This window comes from Physeter macrocephalus, unplaced genomic scaffold (genome assembly GCF_002837175.3).
Source record: "Physeter macrocephalus isolate SW-GA unplaced genomic scaffold, ASM283717v5 random_537, whole genome shotgun sequence".
NCBI lineage: Eukaryota > Metazoa > Chordata > Mammalia > Artiodactyla > Physeteridae > Physeter > Physeter macrocephalus.
The window spans coordinates 1-17859 of record NW_021145961.1 but is presented as its reverse complement, the minus strand read 5'-3'; the positions used below and the strand labels follow the sequence as shown (position 1 = coordinate 17859).

Sequence of the window (17859 nt, the reverse complement as noted above, 5' to 3'; positions counted from 1 at the left end):
GGGCGGCGGCCGCAGCGGGCGGGCGCACTCCGGCCGAGCCATGCTGGCGGCGCGCGTGGAGTATATCGCGCCCTGGTGGGTGGTGTGGCTGCACAGAGTCCCGCACGTCGGCTTGCGCCTGCAGCCGGTGGACAGCACCTTCAGGCCCCGCGATGAGAGTTACCAGGAGGTGAGTCCGCGCCGCCCCCCGACCCGGCGCCCCAGGTCCCCGCGCCACCCCTTCCGCCCTCCCAGCCCGCCGCTCTCCACAGGCGTCCAGACCCCGCCCCCCACTCTCCCCGCAGCCTCCTCGCCCCTTCTCCCCTTTCCCCGCGAGTCCTTGGCCCACGGCCCTCCGGTCTGGGAACCTCATGGGCCGGGACAACTGGAAAGATGGGAGTTAAGCCGGCCGAGGGACATGGGGGGGAAGGGCGCAGAGGCTGCCTGCGGGGGGGCGGGGAGGCTGAGCGCCGAGCGGGGGGGCAGCGCCGCGCGGCCTAGGGGCATTTGGGCCCGTACCCGGTGATTCCGCCGCGCCAGCTGCGGAGATGCTGAGGACGGCCCCGCCGTTTTCCTCCTTCTGCGGTTACAAGACGCGCTCTCGCTGGGAGAAGTTTGGGCAGCAACTGACCCGAGTCTCCCGGTTCGTCTCCGCAGCAACCCTCCTCCCCAGTCCCTGCTTGCAGCGTGGAAGCCGCTGCCAGCACCTCTACTTGGGCCCCTCCTGGAAGGCGACAGAGCTGGGGGAGAGGGGTGTGGACCCTCAGCTACGTGTGGATATTTGGGGGAAGTAAGGTGGCCCCCATCAGCCCCATCTCACACCAGCGCACCCCCCTTCTCTGTACAGACACACCTTCTAGGCCCTGGATTTCTGGGACCTTAGCGGCTTGGCCAGCCACTCGCCTCATCCCTGCAATTCTTGCCTTGCCCTGCTCTGCTGGCCTCCGCGGTTTCTGCACCCCTGGGGAGAAGGGGTGCTCCGCAGGCTTCCCCGCCCAGACAGAACTGCAGAATCTCCCAGCCTTCTCAGGTGTGGCCCAGCCCACTCCAGCCCCTGTGGCCAGGCTCAGTAGTTTTCTGTTGGGTCAAAGATTACGGAGCTGGGAAGTCCAAGATGGGGCCCGTTTGTTCAGGACTTTGACCCCCGGCGGCCTCTGCCTGCGTGTCAGGCTCTCTGCAGTCTCCTAGTGTGAGGCCGGTCAGGGCAGAGCGGGGCCTCCAGGGAGGCTGAGCAGGGAGTCGGCTGTCCACCTCTCCCCTGCCAGGACTCTCCTGCAGGGCGCCGGGAACCCTGATCCAGTAGGGTGTGCAGGGCGCCAGTGACAGGGAGTCTAATAATAACCCCTAGTGTCCCTGTCACCCTCGGGCCCCAGGCAGATGGTGCCTGCCCTTCCAGAAGGAGGAGAGAATCAGGACCCCTTCCTGCTCTTAGGCGGGGATCCGTCGCCGCATTTGGCTTCCCGAGTTCGCTTCCTTCCCTGTCTGTCTGGCCCTCCCGCTCCCCAAGCCCTGCCTGGGGAAGGCAGTTCCCTGAGAATGTAGCCACCTGGGGAGAGCTCCAGGGAATCTTCCGCTCCCAATGAATGCATGAAAAGAGGCGGATATGATTTCAGACAGCTGTGTTGCTTGCGTACTGTGTGTGTGTGTGTGTGTGTGTGTGTGTGTGTGTGTGTGTGTGTGTGTGTGTGACCGTATCCGACCCCCGTCCGTGTGTCCCAAACCCTGCGTCCCAGATCCTGCCCCTGGGGGTCTCCAACCACAGCTTTCTCCTTTCCCCTGGAGGAAAAGCCTGGGTGGAGAAGACCTTGGTGTGTGGGGAGGGGCGGTAGGGCACTCTCCCCCGCCAGAGACGGCTCCCGTCTGGCCAGCAGCTGTGGTTGGCAGGGCCTGAGCCTGGGCCACCCCGCTCGGTCCCCTGGAGAGGTGGCAGATGAGCCAGAGGGACGCACTCACAGCCCCTGCCCCTCTCTTCCCCCGGTTCAGACCCTGGCACACTGTGCCGGCATCCCCAGGGCCGCTGCTCCCTGGCCGCCCTACACCCAGCCCCCAGCCCCACCCCTACCCTCCATGTCCTGCTTAGGCCGCCTGAGGGCTCTGAGTGGGAGATGAGTCTGGTGAGCCTGGATGGGAAGTCTGGCTCTGGGTATTTATTTAAGGCGGCTCCTATTTTGGTAAGTTCCCCTGCTGTCTGACCGTGGGTCTCTCCTGGACGTCCCCATCTCCTTCCGCTTCCTCCTGAGCGGCGGTCACCGCCCGAGTCAGGGCACCATGTCAGTTAACGCCCTGGATTGGGCACCTTCTGCTGTCAGTCATCTCAGTACTCAGCAAACTTGCCTGGGGAGAAGCCCAGTGCCGGGCAGGGTGGGGGTGGGGGTGGGGGCCACGTGATAACCAAGGCAACCAAGGCCTTCTAGGCACAGCGCTACAGCAGCTGAGTAGCTGGGATGGGGGCTGTGCCATCCAGCTATCTGCGTTGGAATCCCAGTTTTGTCCCTTACTGTGTGACCATGGCAGGTGTCTGTACCTCTCTGAGCCTCACTTTCCTCCTCTGCAAGTATTAAATGAGATGTCCCTTGAAACATGCTTAGTACGTAGAGGGTCCCATAGCACGGGATAGGACCCAGTGACGCAAATCATTATGCAGACTGGCCTTGAGGTTCAGAAACGTGTCCAAGTACAATAACCCATGGAGAGCACAGATGGAAGATCTGTGTCTACAGTCACTGATCAGGAAGGACTGAAAGACTCATGCAGAGGGGGCTTCAGCTCATGCCCCAAACGTCCAAGTGAACAGTACCGTCCTGTGGTAGTGTGTGTGTGTGTGTGTGTGTGTGTGTGTGTGTGTGTGTGTGTACACAAAGATTAAAAGGAACTGGGAACAGGCAGTGCGTCCTGGAAAGCTCCGGGGTGGGGACGAGCCATGCAGGGGATCTGGAAGGCAAGGAGGTCTAAGAGTGGAAAGCAGGTCGCCTGGTGACTGGGACACCCTGAGCAAAGTCAGTTCCCAGAACTTCCTTGAGGAAGCAGAGCTCCCACTCATTTTCTGGGGTCTCGGGGAGCCATGGAAGCCCCCTGATGGCTGTCCTTCCATCCCTCCCTGCCAGTGAACTTGACCCTGAGTCCTCGCTCAGGCTACCTGGGCTCCATCCACCAGGCTCTTGGGGAGTTCGTGCCCGGTCTGTCTGCAGAGGCAGGTGAGGCGAGCCCCAGGTGGAGGAGGGCGCCCCGGCCCCACTGGGCCCCCAGCCCCATCCGAGGAAGCAGCCCAGACCTCCCAGCCTGACTCTGCTGACCTCTGCCCGGGGAGAAGGAGTGGAGATGGAGCAGATCCCTGCTTCGAAGGGCTACTAAAGGGACCCGATCAGCTAGTGGGTGTAAAGCGTGTGGCCAGCGCCCGGCACTTCCTAAGTTGCCGGAAGCCCTGCTTGGCAAGGAGGAAGCCCCAGCTGGCCAGGTGCCCACTGGACAGAGTTGGGGACAACAGAAAGGGCCCCTGGCACCGCCCCCAGCAGTGACTCCCAGAACAAGCCACTTCCGTTTCCTCCTTCAGTTGCCCCCCTCAGCATGCGCCCACCTCCCCGGAGAGGTGGGAGGCCAGACACCGAGGAGCTGCTGCCCCTGAGAGGTCTGGAGGCTGCAGGTGCTGCGCCGAGCTTGACTGGCGCTTCTGCCCATGTGCAGGGGCCTCCTGTGCGCTCTCTGTTCCGTCCTCGCCCCGCATCCACAGCCCAGCCGTTCCTTGGGACGCGCGCGAGGAAGTAGAGGAGACACTCAACGTTTTACACGGAGGCACGGATTTCCGTGTGTTGACGCTAGGTGGTTCCGCTCAGAGACTCCCCAGTGTGTGTCCTTAGGCCGGGGGAGGGGCTAGGCCCAGAACTACGGGGCTACCCCAACTTGGGGGCCAGTCCTCAGGAGGAAAGGCCAGGCGGGGAGGCCCGCCGGCAGGATTTGAGGGGAGCCGAGCTTGGGAAGAGGAAGCCCCCTTCACCCAGTCTGAGCCCTGAGTCACGGTCAGCGGGACAGTCACGCTGGGCCCTGCCCCCTGCCCCCTGCCCCCTGCCCCCTGCCCCCAGGGCTGGAGGGGCTGCACCCTTATCCAGTCACTGGCTCTCCCTCCAGCTCCTCTGCCCCTGGCCGCACCCCTCGGCTGGCTCACTCCCTGTCTCCTGGGGTCGAGGGGCCAGGGGCGCTCGGGCTGTCGCCCAGTCCCCCGCCCCGGTGCAGGAGCCCCTCGCGTTGCAGCTGCAGCCTCGGCGTTCCCAGAATGCCAGTCGGTCAGTGCTGCCCCCAGCTTGGGTCCTGGGTTCGTGCTCTGGTTTCTCATCGCAAAATGACAAACCAGAACTAATGGAAGTCACTGCGATGAGGGGAGAGGCCCGAGCCCTGACGCGGGGGCTAGAGGCCGGGTGCTGGGCGGGCCGGGGAGGCGGTGGCCGCAGGAGCTGACCTGGAAGGCTCCTTTCTCGGCTCTGTCAGAGCAGGAGGCCGTGTGAGCAGAGCTCCTGGCTTCCTCTGGACGGGAGGTCCTCCCTGTAACACCCTCCCCGCACCCAGGCACGTGGGGACCTGCAGTGTTCATTAGGAGCCGGAAAATAATTGCCCGTTGGCCGCTGGCCGGTGACACCAAGGTGGCCGGTGACACCAAGGTGGCCGTGGGAGATGGCTCTTCAGGCTTCTCTTCCCTCCCCCCTCCAACTCCTCCTTCCTCTAACCCTAACCCTAACCCCTCTGCCCCTGCCCTCGTGCTCCCAGCGCCCGAGGAAAGTTCTGGAGGGGAACTGCTAACAAAAGGGCCTCCGCATTTGGGTTTCCCAGACAGGGCATCCCCGGGGCTGGGCTGCACCCAGGGTAATCGAACTGAGGCCAGACGCCCAGCTTGGGGAGCCCCGCCCCCCGGCCTCAGAATCCCAGGGCCCTGTGCACGAGACGAGACGGGGCTTCCAGGAGGTCAGGAGGCCGGAAATGCGGGAGCCAGGGCCGGGGCTCGGGGGTGGGGCTCGGGGGTGGGGACGGGCTGTGGTTTGGAGAGACTGAAAGGCACCAACCCAAGTCGAGATTACTTCCTGGAGGTCCTTCCTTGGTGGATGGGGACCCATGATAGAGTCAGTGGGTTTTCCTGTTTGGGGGGAGGTTGAGGGTGAGGCTGTCCAGGGTAGCTGGAAGGAAGTCTGGCTGTTAACCGGCCTCTAATCTATACAAAAGCTTTATCCAGGTTTTTGTTACTTTCTTTTTAATTAGGATTAACGTACAGGGACGTGCACATCCTTAAGTGTACACCTCAGTGTGTGTGTGTGTGTGTGTGTGTGTGTGTGTGTGTGTGTGACACCATCCCAGTCAAAGTCTATTCCTGACCCCCCAGGAGGCTCCATCCCACCTGATTCCCTCCCAATGGTAGTTACCATTCGGACCTCTGACACTACAGATGAGTTTCTCTGACTTTGCCTCTTACGTCAGTTAAACCACACAGTCTCTGCTGTGTCATCTGGCTCGTTTCCTCCACCGTTACATCTGTGAGATTCTCCCATATCACTGGCTCTCGCCGCAGTTTACTTTTCATAACTGCGTCGTGTTCCATCGTGTGGCTCCAATCCCTGTTATCTATCTGATCTCTCGCTGGTGGACGTTTCAGTTGTTTCTGGTGTTTGGCTATGACCGCAGTGTTAGGCTGCTGTGAACATTCTTGCGTGTATCTTGTGGGGGACGTGAGCCCTCCTTTCTGCCAGGTGAATATCCAGGAGTGGGGCTGCTGGCTCTTGGGGTATATGCACACTGCACAGTGGTTTGCAACTCGTGAAGGGGGTCCTGGCCTCTAGCAGAGGGGCCTCAGGCCTGCGAGGGCGTGGCCAGGGCAAAGCTTGGCATTTACGTGCACCCCGCAGTCAGGGGAGCTCTGTGTATCAGTGCTCTGCTGAGCCAGTCTGAAGAGAAGGTTAAGCTACTCTAAACAGTTTGAGAAAGTCTGCTGACACTAATCAGTGTCTCCCTAGCTTCAATGAGATACAGATCTCTTGGGATCATCTCTTGGTGCAGTTCTGATTCACTGGGTCCAGGGTGGGGCTTGAGACGGTGTGTTCTGCATTTCAGAAGATGTCAGTGCCCCAGGGTTGGTGAACTTCGCTTTGAATAGCGAGGCTCTAAACCCCCATCCTTGCCTTCTTCCCCTTGGCCTGGGGCTACAGGGCCTCCAGTGAGGGGCATGGGCTGGGGGGCCGGCTAGTGGCAGCTTCTTCCACCGTCTCACCAGGCCAGCATCCTGGCACAGTCCGTGGGACAGGCCCAGTGGCCCTGGCCCGGGAGCCCCAGCGCCTGCCACCCAGGAGGACTTCCGCAGGGCGGGGTGGTCAGGTCCACTGGGCCTTCCCAGCTACCTGGAGGAGGAGGGCTTACCACCCATGCTGCTGAGTCGGGGGTCGGGGAGCAAGTTCCTGGCAGTACCTAAGACATATTCATCCCAGGTGGAGGTGAAAGCCACACTTCGTCACATCCACCCTGAGCCACCTCTCCTGTCCTCTTCTGGGCTGTCGCCACTGCTTTGGCCATTTGTCCGTGAGGCTCAGAAGGCTGTCGGTCCAGGTGACCAGCAGAGCAGGTCAAGTCAGGGGTCCGCAGGCCGGCCCAAGCCCTCACGGGCCCGAGCGGCTGAGCGGGCTCAGCAGATACCCTCTCCCCTGTGAGGCTCTGCCCGCCCCCGTCCAAGACGACCCCGGGCCTCGGGACTGCAGACCGCAGCCTCTGTGTTCAGGGTTGTCTCCTGGTGTGTGCATATGCCCCTGCCTGAGTCTTGTCTCCCCCTTAGACCAGAAGGGTCCCAGTGTCTCCCCGACTCTGCTGATCACCCGGCCCCAACAGCCCAGACTGGAGCGCTGGGGGTTCTGGGCTGGGGACGACTCGGGGCATGTGGGCGGCAGGGCGAGGCTGTCCGCTCAGGAGCCTGGCTTGGAGCCAGGTCAGCCCTGGCTGGCGGCCACCAGTCCTGGTGCCATCTGGTGTCCATCTGGCTGAATCAAGAGATTGGAAGGCAAGGAGTGGGGGGCTCTGGGCCTCCTGGCAGATAGCGGCTCCTTCTGTAGGACCCTGAGTTGCTCGGCGGGCCTGAGACGGCGCTTCCTCCGCCCTTCAGAATTCTGGGCTTTGCTGCCATGGTCGGCGTCTGGGGGTCGCCGTCCCTCTCAAGATGTGATGAGAGGGACGCCCCGGGTGCATCTCCTGAGGTCTCCCCCCTCCCCCAGCGCAGAGCTGGCCTCTGGTTGAGGATGTACCCCGATACCTGGAACAAGGCTCGGTGGGGCAGATCCGCCAGGGCATCCCTTCCCCGCCCTGCGACAGGCCCCACTCGGCTTCTGAGACACCCCGCCCAGCCCCGCGTCCTCCAGGAGGCCCTGGACGCTCTGATCCCACGGACGTCCGTCTCCTTGTCTCCCTCAGTCACGCAGAGCACTGCCCACAGACCTCACTGTCCGGGGATGATTCCTGCCTTGTCTCTCGAGCAGCTCAGAGCATCCGTCAGACAGGGCCTGGTCCGCACCTGCATCCAGGTGTGTAAGCCCCGGACCTGGGGGCCAGGCTCGAGCCGCTCCTTCTTCCGCCACGTGTCTCGTGTCCTCCCCCACCCACACCTAAGCTCCTCCGCCCCCAGCTCCCCGCCCAGCCCGAGGGCAGGGCGCTTCCCAGCACCCCTGCCACCCACGGGCCGAGTGCTGACCCCAGGCCTCTCCCTCCTCAGTCGCTGCTGTTCCTGGGGCTGGTGGCCGCCGTCGGGCTGGGCCTGAACCTCGTCTTCCTCGCGGCTTACCTGGTGTGGGCGTGCTGCTCCCTGCAGAACAGTGCGGTGCAGACCAAGCGTCGCCACCCCTGCTGCATCACCTGGACGGCCGTGGTGGCTGGGCTCGTCTGCTGGTGAGTGTCCCTCTGCGCCGGGCCCGGCCTGTGCGCGCGGGCGGGGTGGGTGGGGGGGGTCTCCGTGTGAGGCTGCGAGGCGGACACAGCGGAAGAAAAGTGGGCCTGACCATCTGGGTCTTTTGCCAGTGGTCAGCCTGATGACCAGGACACCCCTTCCTCGCCCTCCACTTCCCGCACCACCCCAGCCCGCTGCCAGCAAACCCCAAGTGGCTCCTCAGCTGTCTGGCCACGTTCTCCTGCCTGAGCTCCGGGTACCTGGACGGGAGGGCCTGTCTCCAGGGTGAAGGCTGTGCCTTTTCTCGCCAAACAGTGGGAATCAGATGTCCTGGATGGCGAGGGGAGGCTCCCAAGCATCCCTAGCCCCTGCCCCGGGGTGGGCCTCTCCAGCCTGGCAGCGAGCTCCCTGAGCAGTTGACCGGCGACATCTCTGCTCTCTACGTCCTGTCCCCTCCCAGCGGCCACCCGGGGTCTGCGATCAAACTCTGACTCCGGTCCAGATCAATGCCATCTTCTCACGAGATCAATGGCTCTTAGCGCCATCAGCTGGGTCTTCTCTGCTTCGGAGGGTGAAGTGAGGCTTTCTAACTGCGTGTCAGAGCCACGCTGGCCAGGCAGTGTACACACACACGCGGGCCTTGTGTTCACCAGTTGTATTTTTCTCGTTTTTGTATCTACAGAGCTTTTTCCAAAAGCCTCAGCTCCTCCTGAAACGCTCCGGGGGGGTGTCCCTGCTCAAGGGGTGGAATGCCTCATGGCTAATGGTCCATTGTATCCAAGAACCCACAGCACTGTCTCGGCAGCAGGACAAGAGGCAGATGGGGCTCATCCCTAGCGGCTCACCTCATCCCCGTTAGATCACGTTCAAGGTCCCGTCCTGCCTGCAGTGTCAGGACATCTAAGCCAAAAGATAGGCAAGAACTGAAAGCAGCTTTGCAGGGGTGACAAAGCACCAAGCACGTGGAAGGGAACCAGGGCTGGGTGAGACATGCGGCCGGGGCTTAAATCATAAACTTAAAGGAGAGAGGTTGAGCCATGGTCACAAGTTCAAAGACAAATATGACTCCCAGCAGAAAGGAGCCTCCTGCAGAGTACCTGGTATTAGACCACCTCCTCCTGAGAGTAAGGTGTGCAGGGCGGGCAGGGAGAGACAGGACGGAGACGGCCAAAGAAACCAGCAGTGCTTGCTACGCAGGCAGCCCTCTCTCCTATGAACTCAGATTTTTCTGAAAAAAATACTGCAAATGAGAGAAGAATACTTTGGAACAGTAAGAATGACTTTGGAGGGTCAATTCCAATAAGTAATCATTACCTGCCGCTTAAGGAAAACTCGGAACGGGAGTGTATGTGGCACAGCTCCTTCTTCAGAATTCTCCAGGTTACCTGTGCCAGGCACGAGGGAGCCGACGATAAGAAAAACAGCCACCAGTTCTGCCTTCTTGTAGCTCTTGGTCTGTTGGGAGAGATAGAGGATCATATGCTTGTTTGATCTGAGTACTTATGAATTAAAGGGTAATTTTGGAGACAAGGCATAGGCGTGAAGTTGGATGGCCCACTCGAGTCGGGTGTTAACTGGGTGGCAAGGGCACCGAGACCAACAGGATGAGAAGGCGTGAACTAGGCAAAGGTGGGGGCAAGCTGGGAGGAGATACTTCCATGCAGAGGGAATTGGAGTGTGTGCAAAGGCCCTGTGGTGGGGGGGAGAGGGGGAGCAAAGCTTTTTTTAAAAATTTATGTTATTGAAGTATAGTTGATTTACAATGTTGTATTAATTTCTGCCGTACAGCAAAGTGATTCAGTTATTCTTTTTCATATTCTTTTCCATTATGGTTTATCCCAGGATATTGAATAGAGTTCCCTGTGCTACACAGTTGGATCTTGTTGTTTATCCATTCTGTGTATAATACTTTGCATCTGCTAACCCCAAACTCCCAATCCATCCCTCCCCCACCCTGCCTCCCCCTTGGCAACCACAAGTCTGTCCTTTGTGAGTCTGTTTCTGTTTCGTAGATAAGTTCATTTGTCTCATATTTTAGATTATTCCACATATAAGCGATATCGTATGGTATTTGTCTTTCTCTATCTGACTTACTTCAGTTAGTATGATCATCACTAGGTCCATCCATGTTGCTGCAGATGGCATTATTTCGTTCTATTTTATGGCTGAGTAATATTCCATTGTGTCTACGGACCACATCTTCTTTAGCCATTCATCTGTCGATGGACATTGAGGTTGTTTCCGTGTCTTGACTATTGTGAATAGTGCAGCTATGAGCATAGGGGTGCATGTGTCTTTTTGAATTAGAGTTTTGTCCGGGTATACGCCCAGGAGTGGGATTGCACAAAGCTTCTAGGGCGCTGAGAGAAGCCCGTGTTGCTGGAGCCGAGGGGCGGGCGAGGGGGCTGGGGTAGGGGTGCGGCAGGGTGTTGCTGCAGATGGCATTATTTCGTTCTATTTTATGGCTGAGTAATATTCCATTGTGTCTACGGACCACATCTTCTTTAGCCATTCATCTGTCGATGGACATTGAGGTTGTTTCCGTGTCTTGACTATTGTGAATAGTGCAGCTATGAGCATAGGGGTGCATGTGTCTTTTTGAATTAGAGTTTTGTCCGGGTATACGCCCAGGAGTGGGATTGCACAAAGCTTCTAGGGCGCTGAGAGAAGCCCGTGTTGCTGGAGCCGAGGGGCGGGCGAGGGGGCTGGGGTAGGGGTGCGGCAGGGGGGGGGGAGGGGCAGTCAGTGCAGTGGAGGCCCACAGTTACCTTCCCTGGAGCTGTGCTCAGATTGGAGCCCAGTTGGAGTGAGTTGAGGGAGAGAAGCGGGGAAGGGGGTCAACAAAAGCAGACGGAGAAGGGATACGAGGTGAGGTCGGCGGGGTTAGGAGGGGGAGGTCTTGCTGAGCTCTGACAGCAAGGATCCCGGAGAAGAGGGGAGATTCAGTCCGTAGAAGAAGGAATCAGCAAGGCAAAAGGGATACGAGGAGAGGCCCCGGTGCTCCTCTCTTTGGGGGGGCAGTGATTTAATATCTGAGAAAGAGAGCGGTGCTGCTATACCAGAGAGGGGCAGAACCACAAACTCGTCTCAGAAGACCGGGTGCAATTACACAGCCGCTCCTGAGCCATCATCTCCGATAAATCCACAGACTATGAGAAGACGCAAAAGTAGAATCCTCCGTTGTTGAAAACAGGGAAAGGGAGATTTAAAAGGATGGGAGAGCACTGGCTTGAGGCCGAGTCCCCGGGAAACACTGGATCATGACACAGAACTAGCAGAGAAAGTCAGAAACACAAGGAGCAAACGAGAGGTATTTTTCAGAGCATGCTGAAATTTAAAAGATGAAGTGACTAAATAGAAGCTCACAGAAATACAATACATTTAATGGACAAATATTTCTGCATTTGATCACGGTCCTCCCAGGATCCCTGCGGATGCTCTGTTTACAGACCGTGTGGTGGTGCGGTTAAGTGGGTTCAGAGCTGGTTGGACAGTTCTGGTTGAATGCAAAGAATACTGATTTACTCACGGGTCCACCGAACCGTAGCTGGCGCGGGCATGCGTGCATGCGTCAGACACGTGAAGCAGATAGGAACCTCGTTTTAAAACGCACATTCTCAGACCATACCGGTAACAAATGGGTGCGGTGTGCCCCCCGCCCCACCCCCCACCAACCTACGCTATTAACAGGTGATTCTGTCCTGTGGTCCATGGACCACTTCCTGAGAAACACTGAATTAGGGGTCAAGGGCACCCTGGAAGGAGGTTTCTATAACAGTCTCCCAGGGGATTCCATCCCAGGTCCTGCCCTGTTTAAAGAAAAAGGGTAAGCGTTTGCACACGTGCCTTCGTCTTCCCCCCCCACCCCGCAAAATCAGCGTTTTGGATGAAAACTCAGGGAGGCTGTTTAATGAATCTTGAGAGGACCCCCAATGGTGTGAGTCAGATAAAGTATGATCAATGACAGAGGCAAGACTCCGGATGATTTGTTCAGGCTGGAATGTTGGACTAAAACCAACTAGATGAAATTTCACAGGGATGGATTTAAAGGTCTGCTTTTATTTAAAACAAAACAAAAAGCAATACAGCACTAGAGGAAGAAGGAACTCCTGGGCTTAGCGGCAGTTCCCGGGGAGAAATCCAGGGATATTAATGGACCACAAGGTCCGTGACGGGGAGGGAGGACCCCAGGGCATTAGCCCCCTGTGCTCGGAGCTGGAGGGACCAGCTGGGCTTGGGGGGCTTCACTCAGAGGCCACGTTGAAGGGTGACATGGACTGACTAGAGAGAGTTGAACCAGAGGATGATATAGACCAGGGTCTGGAGGACACATCTGACTCGTAGAGCAGAAAAGGGGTGACACGGAGCCCCCCCCCATTCAGATGTCTGACAGGGTGCCTTGCAGAATTGGAGGCTTATTCCAGTCTGGCCCCGAGGACAGCCAGGAGCCAGCAGGTACGTGACTTTAGGCTTCAACTCAACCTAAGAAGGGACTTTCTAGAAGCCGGAACTTTTCAGTAGGACAGATGCCTCGTGGGTGGTGTGGGGAAGTGGAGGGGAAAGGATAGAGAATGGAGGGGGCATCCCCAACCCTTGGAGGGCTTGGGAGAGGTGAGCGTGATTTCACGAGACCTCAGTGGTTCCCAAGCCCACGTGTGTCAGAGTCATCTGGGGAGCCGGCAAGGGTACGAGTTCCCGAGCCCCTCCCAGAACTACTGTGTAGCATCAAAATCCCTAGGGCCCGGCCAGCAGTCTTCCACCCTTCAGAGCCCCGGGACTGGAGAACAGGAGTATTTTCTTGTTGGCTGAATGAAATGTGCTGCAGAGCTAGTTGGCCAGGCCAGAGACCGCTGCCCCAGAACCTTCCTCCCTCCCCCGGCCAGCCCACCTGCCGGAACTCTAGACCACCCCCTCTCCCCTACCCCCAGGAAAGAGTTCCTCAGCTAAAGTCAAAAACCCGCTCTCATGGATGTTTAAAGGCGCTTTCATCGTAATTGCCAAAACCTAGAAGCAACCGAGAAGCCCTTCCGGAGGTGAATGGCTAAATTGTGTTCATCCAAACAATGGAATATTATTCAGCCCTTAAAAAAAGAAAAATGAGCTATCAAGCCATGAAAAAACATGGAGGAATCCTACATACATATTACTACGTGAAAGAAGCCCGTCTGAAAAGGCTACATACTGTAGGATTCCAACCACATGACATTCTGGAAAAGGCAAAAGTATGGAGACAGTAAAAAGATCAGTGGTTGGCAGGGGTTAGGGGTGAGGGAGGGATGGACGGGCAGAGCACAGCGGATTTTAAGGGCAGTGATATTACTCTGTATGATACTATAATGGCCGATACGTTTGTCCAAACCCATAAGATTGTATCACGACACCAAGAGTGACCCTAATGTAAACCGTGGACTTTGGGTGATAATGATGTGTCCATGTAGGTTCATCAGTTGTAACAATTGTCCCATTCTGGCGGGGGCTGTTGACGGCTGGGGAGGCTGTCTGGGCGTGTGAGGCGCCACAGGGTGTATGGGAAATTGCTGTACTTTCCATTCAGTTTCATTGTGAAGTCAAAACGGCGCTAAAAACTAGTATACTAACAACATTTCTCCTCTGGGTGTCACCTCTAACTTCGGGGTCTTGCCCCTAGTGCTGCAGTGGGCGTTGGTTTCTATGGAAACAGCGAGGCCAACGACGGGGCGTACCAGCTGATCTACTCCCTGGACAACGCCAACCACACCTTCTCTGGGATCGATGTGCTGGTAAGGTCGCGGGCAGCCGGGGAGGTCAGCGTGGTGGGAACGAGAGCCCCAGTCAGAGCCCAGCCAGCTCGGCCCCAAGGGGGCCGGGCTCCCCTTGGGGCGGCCAGTTGGTCCCGCCAGGAGCCAACCGGCAATTTCTGCTCCCCAGGCTGGGGGTGGCGGGGGGCACGGGGGGCAGGGGTAGGAGTGAGGACAGAAGGAGAAAAGCTGCGGGGTCCTGGGGGCCAGGATGGCTGTGGGGTCGAAGCCCGTCCGTCTTCAGCAGAGCCGAGCACCGTGCCATTTGTTCAAGGGGCCCCTGAATGTGGAAAGTCAGCCCCGCGGTGTTTTCTGTGTTCACTTTCAGTGCTGGGTGTAGAGTATGGTGGGTGGCGTGCAGGAGATGTCAACACTCTTCAAAAACAAGTGAAGAGCCCCAAACCCCGCAAGGTGTCCCCCGGGCTCTGGTTTCCAGGCGCCGTGACTCCAGCTGGGGGCTAAGGGTGAAGGATGTGCTGGGCTGGCCAGAGGAGAGGTAGGAGTTTTCGCCCAAGGAAGAGGTCCACTTGCTGAGCCTCGAGGGCGGGGAGAGTCAGGGTCTTCGAAAAAGGTAGCCCGTGGCCCGCAGTGCTTGTCGCTTTCTCTCTGGAAGCGCCGGCTCTTTCCAGCTGATTTCCCGGCAGCCCCTGGTGCCCGAGGAGCCAGGCTCCAGGGCAGTTTTCAGAAATGCCAGTCCCGTCCCCCATCACCTCTGGGCCAGCTCCCCAGTAGAGGGGTGACCTCAGCAAGTGAGCAATTGTGTCGGGCAGCCTCAGCCACACAATCCAGCCCCCGCCGGAGCCTGCGGGCTTCATCCTGGTGCCGCTGGAGGAGGATTCGACCTCAGTGCCCCTCCTCTCCCTTAAGCTCCTCTCAGGCCTTAATCCCCCAGCCAGGCTCCTCCCAGGAGGGACTCCCTTAAAGAGACAGCTGTGCTGCTCCTTGGGGGTACGGCTGGGTGCTGGGTGCCATGGCTCTGGCCTCAGAGAGAGTCCTTCTGGGGCTCCGGGGGTCACACTCCAGAGCAGCGGCCCCGCTCTCCTGCTGAGCTCATACAGCCACCCCCTGTGTCCACTGGGACCCATCCCTGCGGACTGAGAGCTGTCTGGACACTGGGCTGGAGCAGCTCTAATGGGCCGAGGATGGGGCGGCTGGGAGGGGGGAGCTGAGGGGCCGAACGCCGCCTGACCAGCACTGGGGGGGGCCTGGGTACTACCTGGCCTGGGGGGAGCTCACTCCCTGGGGACCCCCGCCCTCCCCTCTGCCCTGGTGGGGAAGGGGCTCCACCCACCAGAACCAGAACGACTGGAGGAAGAGCCAGCCCCTGAAGGAGAATCCCTTCCCCGGGAAGCCCCAGAGCCACGACCTTCGCTGGCTGACTTGTGACCACTGTAAGGAATGACGAGGAAGAAAGTCCCAGAGCCACCCTGATGGGAAGATTCAAGTTTTTCATGTCTTTATCCCCCGAAGATGAGCTGGGCCTGAGGCCCCCAGGTTGGGCCCATCCACCCCAGCTGAGCGCTCCCCAGGGCCAGGGGTGGACATTCTGCAGCAGACCCCAGGTCTCTAAATGCCCCCGTGTTCCTGAAGGGAAGGGTTCCGTGTGTCTCTGGCGGTCAGCCCCTCATCCTCTCTCCACCATTTCTGAAAAGTGAAGGCAGGCGTCCCAGGCTCTGGTGACGGCCCAGCCGGCCAGGAGCTGCTGGGGTCCTGAGGGCCACCTCCTGTGTTGACCTGCGTCCTCGGCTGGGCCTATGGGGCTGCTTTGGGCCTCAGGTGGGCACCCAGCACTCCCAGTCCCAAGGGCTCCAGGGGAGGCAGCAGATCTTAGAGGGCTCCCCAGATTGGAGGGGTGAAGGCCATGTATCAGATAAATGATGTTAGATGATATAATGTCCATGAAAGTGCCTGGTAATCTACAAAAAACGCTCCACATTGGGAGGGGGGCCCTATGCTAATGGTGCCGTTATTATAATGACTGTAATTGTGTATATTACTAGAATCACCACAAAAGAGAGAGGAGGCTTGGACTGGGGGGGGCGGCAGCTCTCAGGAGACAAGTCAGGCGACTAAGACCTGGGCCAGGGCGAGGTGGGCCCTCCCAGGCTCCCCTTCCCAGACCAGAAGCCCCAGGCCTGCGCCCTTCCTCCCTGAGGGAGCCCTGTGCCTCCGTGGGCGACGGGAGGGTCCTGGATCAGCTGCACACTCTGGTTTGGGGGGGGGTCACAAAGGGTCATTTGGGAGTGCCAGGTGGGTCCTTTCTCTGGATCCAGCGCCCCCGATCTGGGCCCCAGTGACTCACTCAGGGCACCTTGCACGCCTCTGACCCACGGGGGTCTCAGCTTAAAGCCGGGGCCTCGGGCTCTACAGCCCCTGGGAGCTCAGCTGGCTCGAGTTTGAGCCACATGTTCTGGTGGCCACTGAGGCTCCTCTGGGTTCTCCTCTGAGTCGGCCTCAGGCCTGCGGGCAGCCCTGGGGAAGGAACTGGGCACAGAGAGGTCGTGTCACTGCTGCTCCGGGGTAGGGAGCTAGTGTGTGTTAGAGCAGGTGCTGGAGCCCAGGGGTCTGGTCTTAGCCTTTCCCTTCAAGGCTCTGAGATGGGGGCCCTGCCCCCCGTCTGCCAAGGCCCCACCCCTTCATCTCCTGGCACTTCATCCCCTGCCTGTCTAGAAAACCTCATTAACTCCCTCTCTGAGAGGGAGCTTCCGCCGTCTCAGAGATTTTCAGACTTGAGCTTGCATCAGAATCCCCTGGAGGGCTTGATAAACACAGATGGGAGGGGGGCACCCCAGACTTTCCAATTCTGTAGGTCTGGGACCAGGCTGAGAATTTGCATTTATAACGAGTTCCCAGATGATAACACTGATGCTGCTGGTCCAGGGGCCACAGCTGGAGAACCACTGCTCCATCCTCTGGGGCAACAGCTTCCTCTACCACCTGCTAGCTCGCCCCTGACCCCACCCCAGCCTGGGGAGCTGAGCCGGCCCTCCCGATTGAAGAGCTTCTCTTCCCCGTGGGAGAGCCTGATCCCCCTCTGAGTGTCCCCATCCCCATCTCCCTGTGGGGAGCTCTGTGCTGAACCTCTAAGCACTGGAGGTGGAGTGGGGAAGCCAGGGGTGTAAGTAGGTCAATGCTGTGATTTTAATTTTTTCCATTTTGTTTCGTTTCCTATGGGAAGACATCAAGAGGAAAGAGAGGGCCTGGCTTTTGTTTCTTTTTCCAAGGAGGAATTTAAGAAATAGAGAAGTTAAACATGTAGAGCTATGGAAGGGGAAAAAAAGTGGTCTTACAGGAAAAGTTTACAGAGCACTTTTTTTTTTTTTAATTTAGTTTTGGCCGTGTTGGGTCTTTGTTGCTACGTGCGGGCTTTCTCTAGTTACGGCAAGCGGGGGCCACTCTTCATCGCGGTGCGCAGGCCTCTCACTGTCGCGGCGTCTCTTGTTGCGGAGCACAGGCTCCAGACGCGCAGGCTCAGTAGTTGTGGCTCACGGGCCCAGTTGCTCCGCGGCACGTGGGATCTTCCCGGACCGGGGCTCGAACCCGCGTCCCCTGCATCGGCAGGCGGACTCTCAACCACTGCGCCACCAGGGAAGCCCAGAGCACTTTTTTTTTGGCTGCTCCTCGCAACATGTGGGATCTTACTTCCCCGACCAGGGATCGAACCTGTGCCCCCTGCATTGGGAGCACGGAGTCCTAACCACTGGACCGCCAGGGAAGTCCCTAGAGAGCATTTTTAACGGCCCTGTGATCTAAAGTGTGCTAAGTATCATATAGGAATATGAAAATATCACACAGTACAGGTTTTGCTCCCAATGTTAATATTTTTCAAGAGTGCCTTTGGATCAATGGCTGCAAAGCACTTGTCCGTTGATCTTATTGAAGTGAAAAGGAACGTTTATTAGGGGGAAGTTTAGTTATTGAATTCATTTGTACACGCCCAGCATGTCTGCACTTTGGTATCTGTTAGTCGTTAGCCAGCTTGTAAGAACCAGCAACGAGCCGGGAAAAGGAACAAGCCGCTGACACTGAAAGAAATAAAATGCAACAAAGGGGACCAATTCTCTTTTCTGGAACCAGGAACTCCTAGCCTGGCGCAGATGTGAAAGGCCACAAAGTTTCTGTCAAGTCCCCCCTAATGCGGAGAAACAGAGTTTGCTGCCATGAGTGGGGTGTGATCACCTCTCTGCAGAGCTCTCCCCATGGCAC

At 58.4% G+C, this 17859-nt stretch overlaps 1 protein-coding gene across 1 annotated transcript; it reads left to right on the top strand.

The window, feature by feature from the left end:
- LOC114483962 (protein tweety homolog 2-like) lies at window positions 1-13635 on the top strand (the record flags this gene model as incomplete). The annotated part of the gene is made up of 3 exons (XM_028486088.2): window positions 1-169; window positions 7706-7878; window positions 13524-13635. Coding segments are annotated over exons 1-3 (414 nt in total), but the record flags the coding sequence as incomplete, so codon positions are not given.
- Between the last annotated feature and the right edge of the window lie 4224 nt (window positions 13636-17859).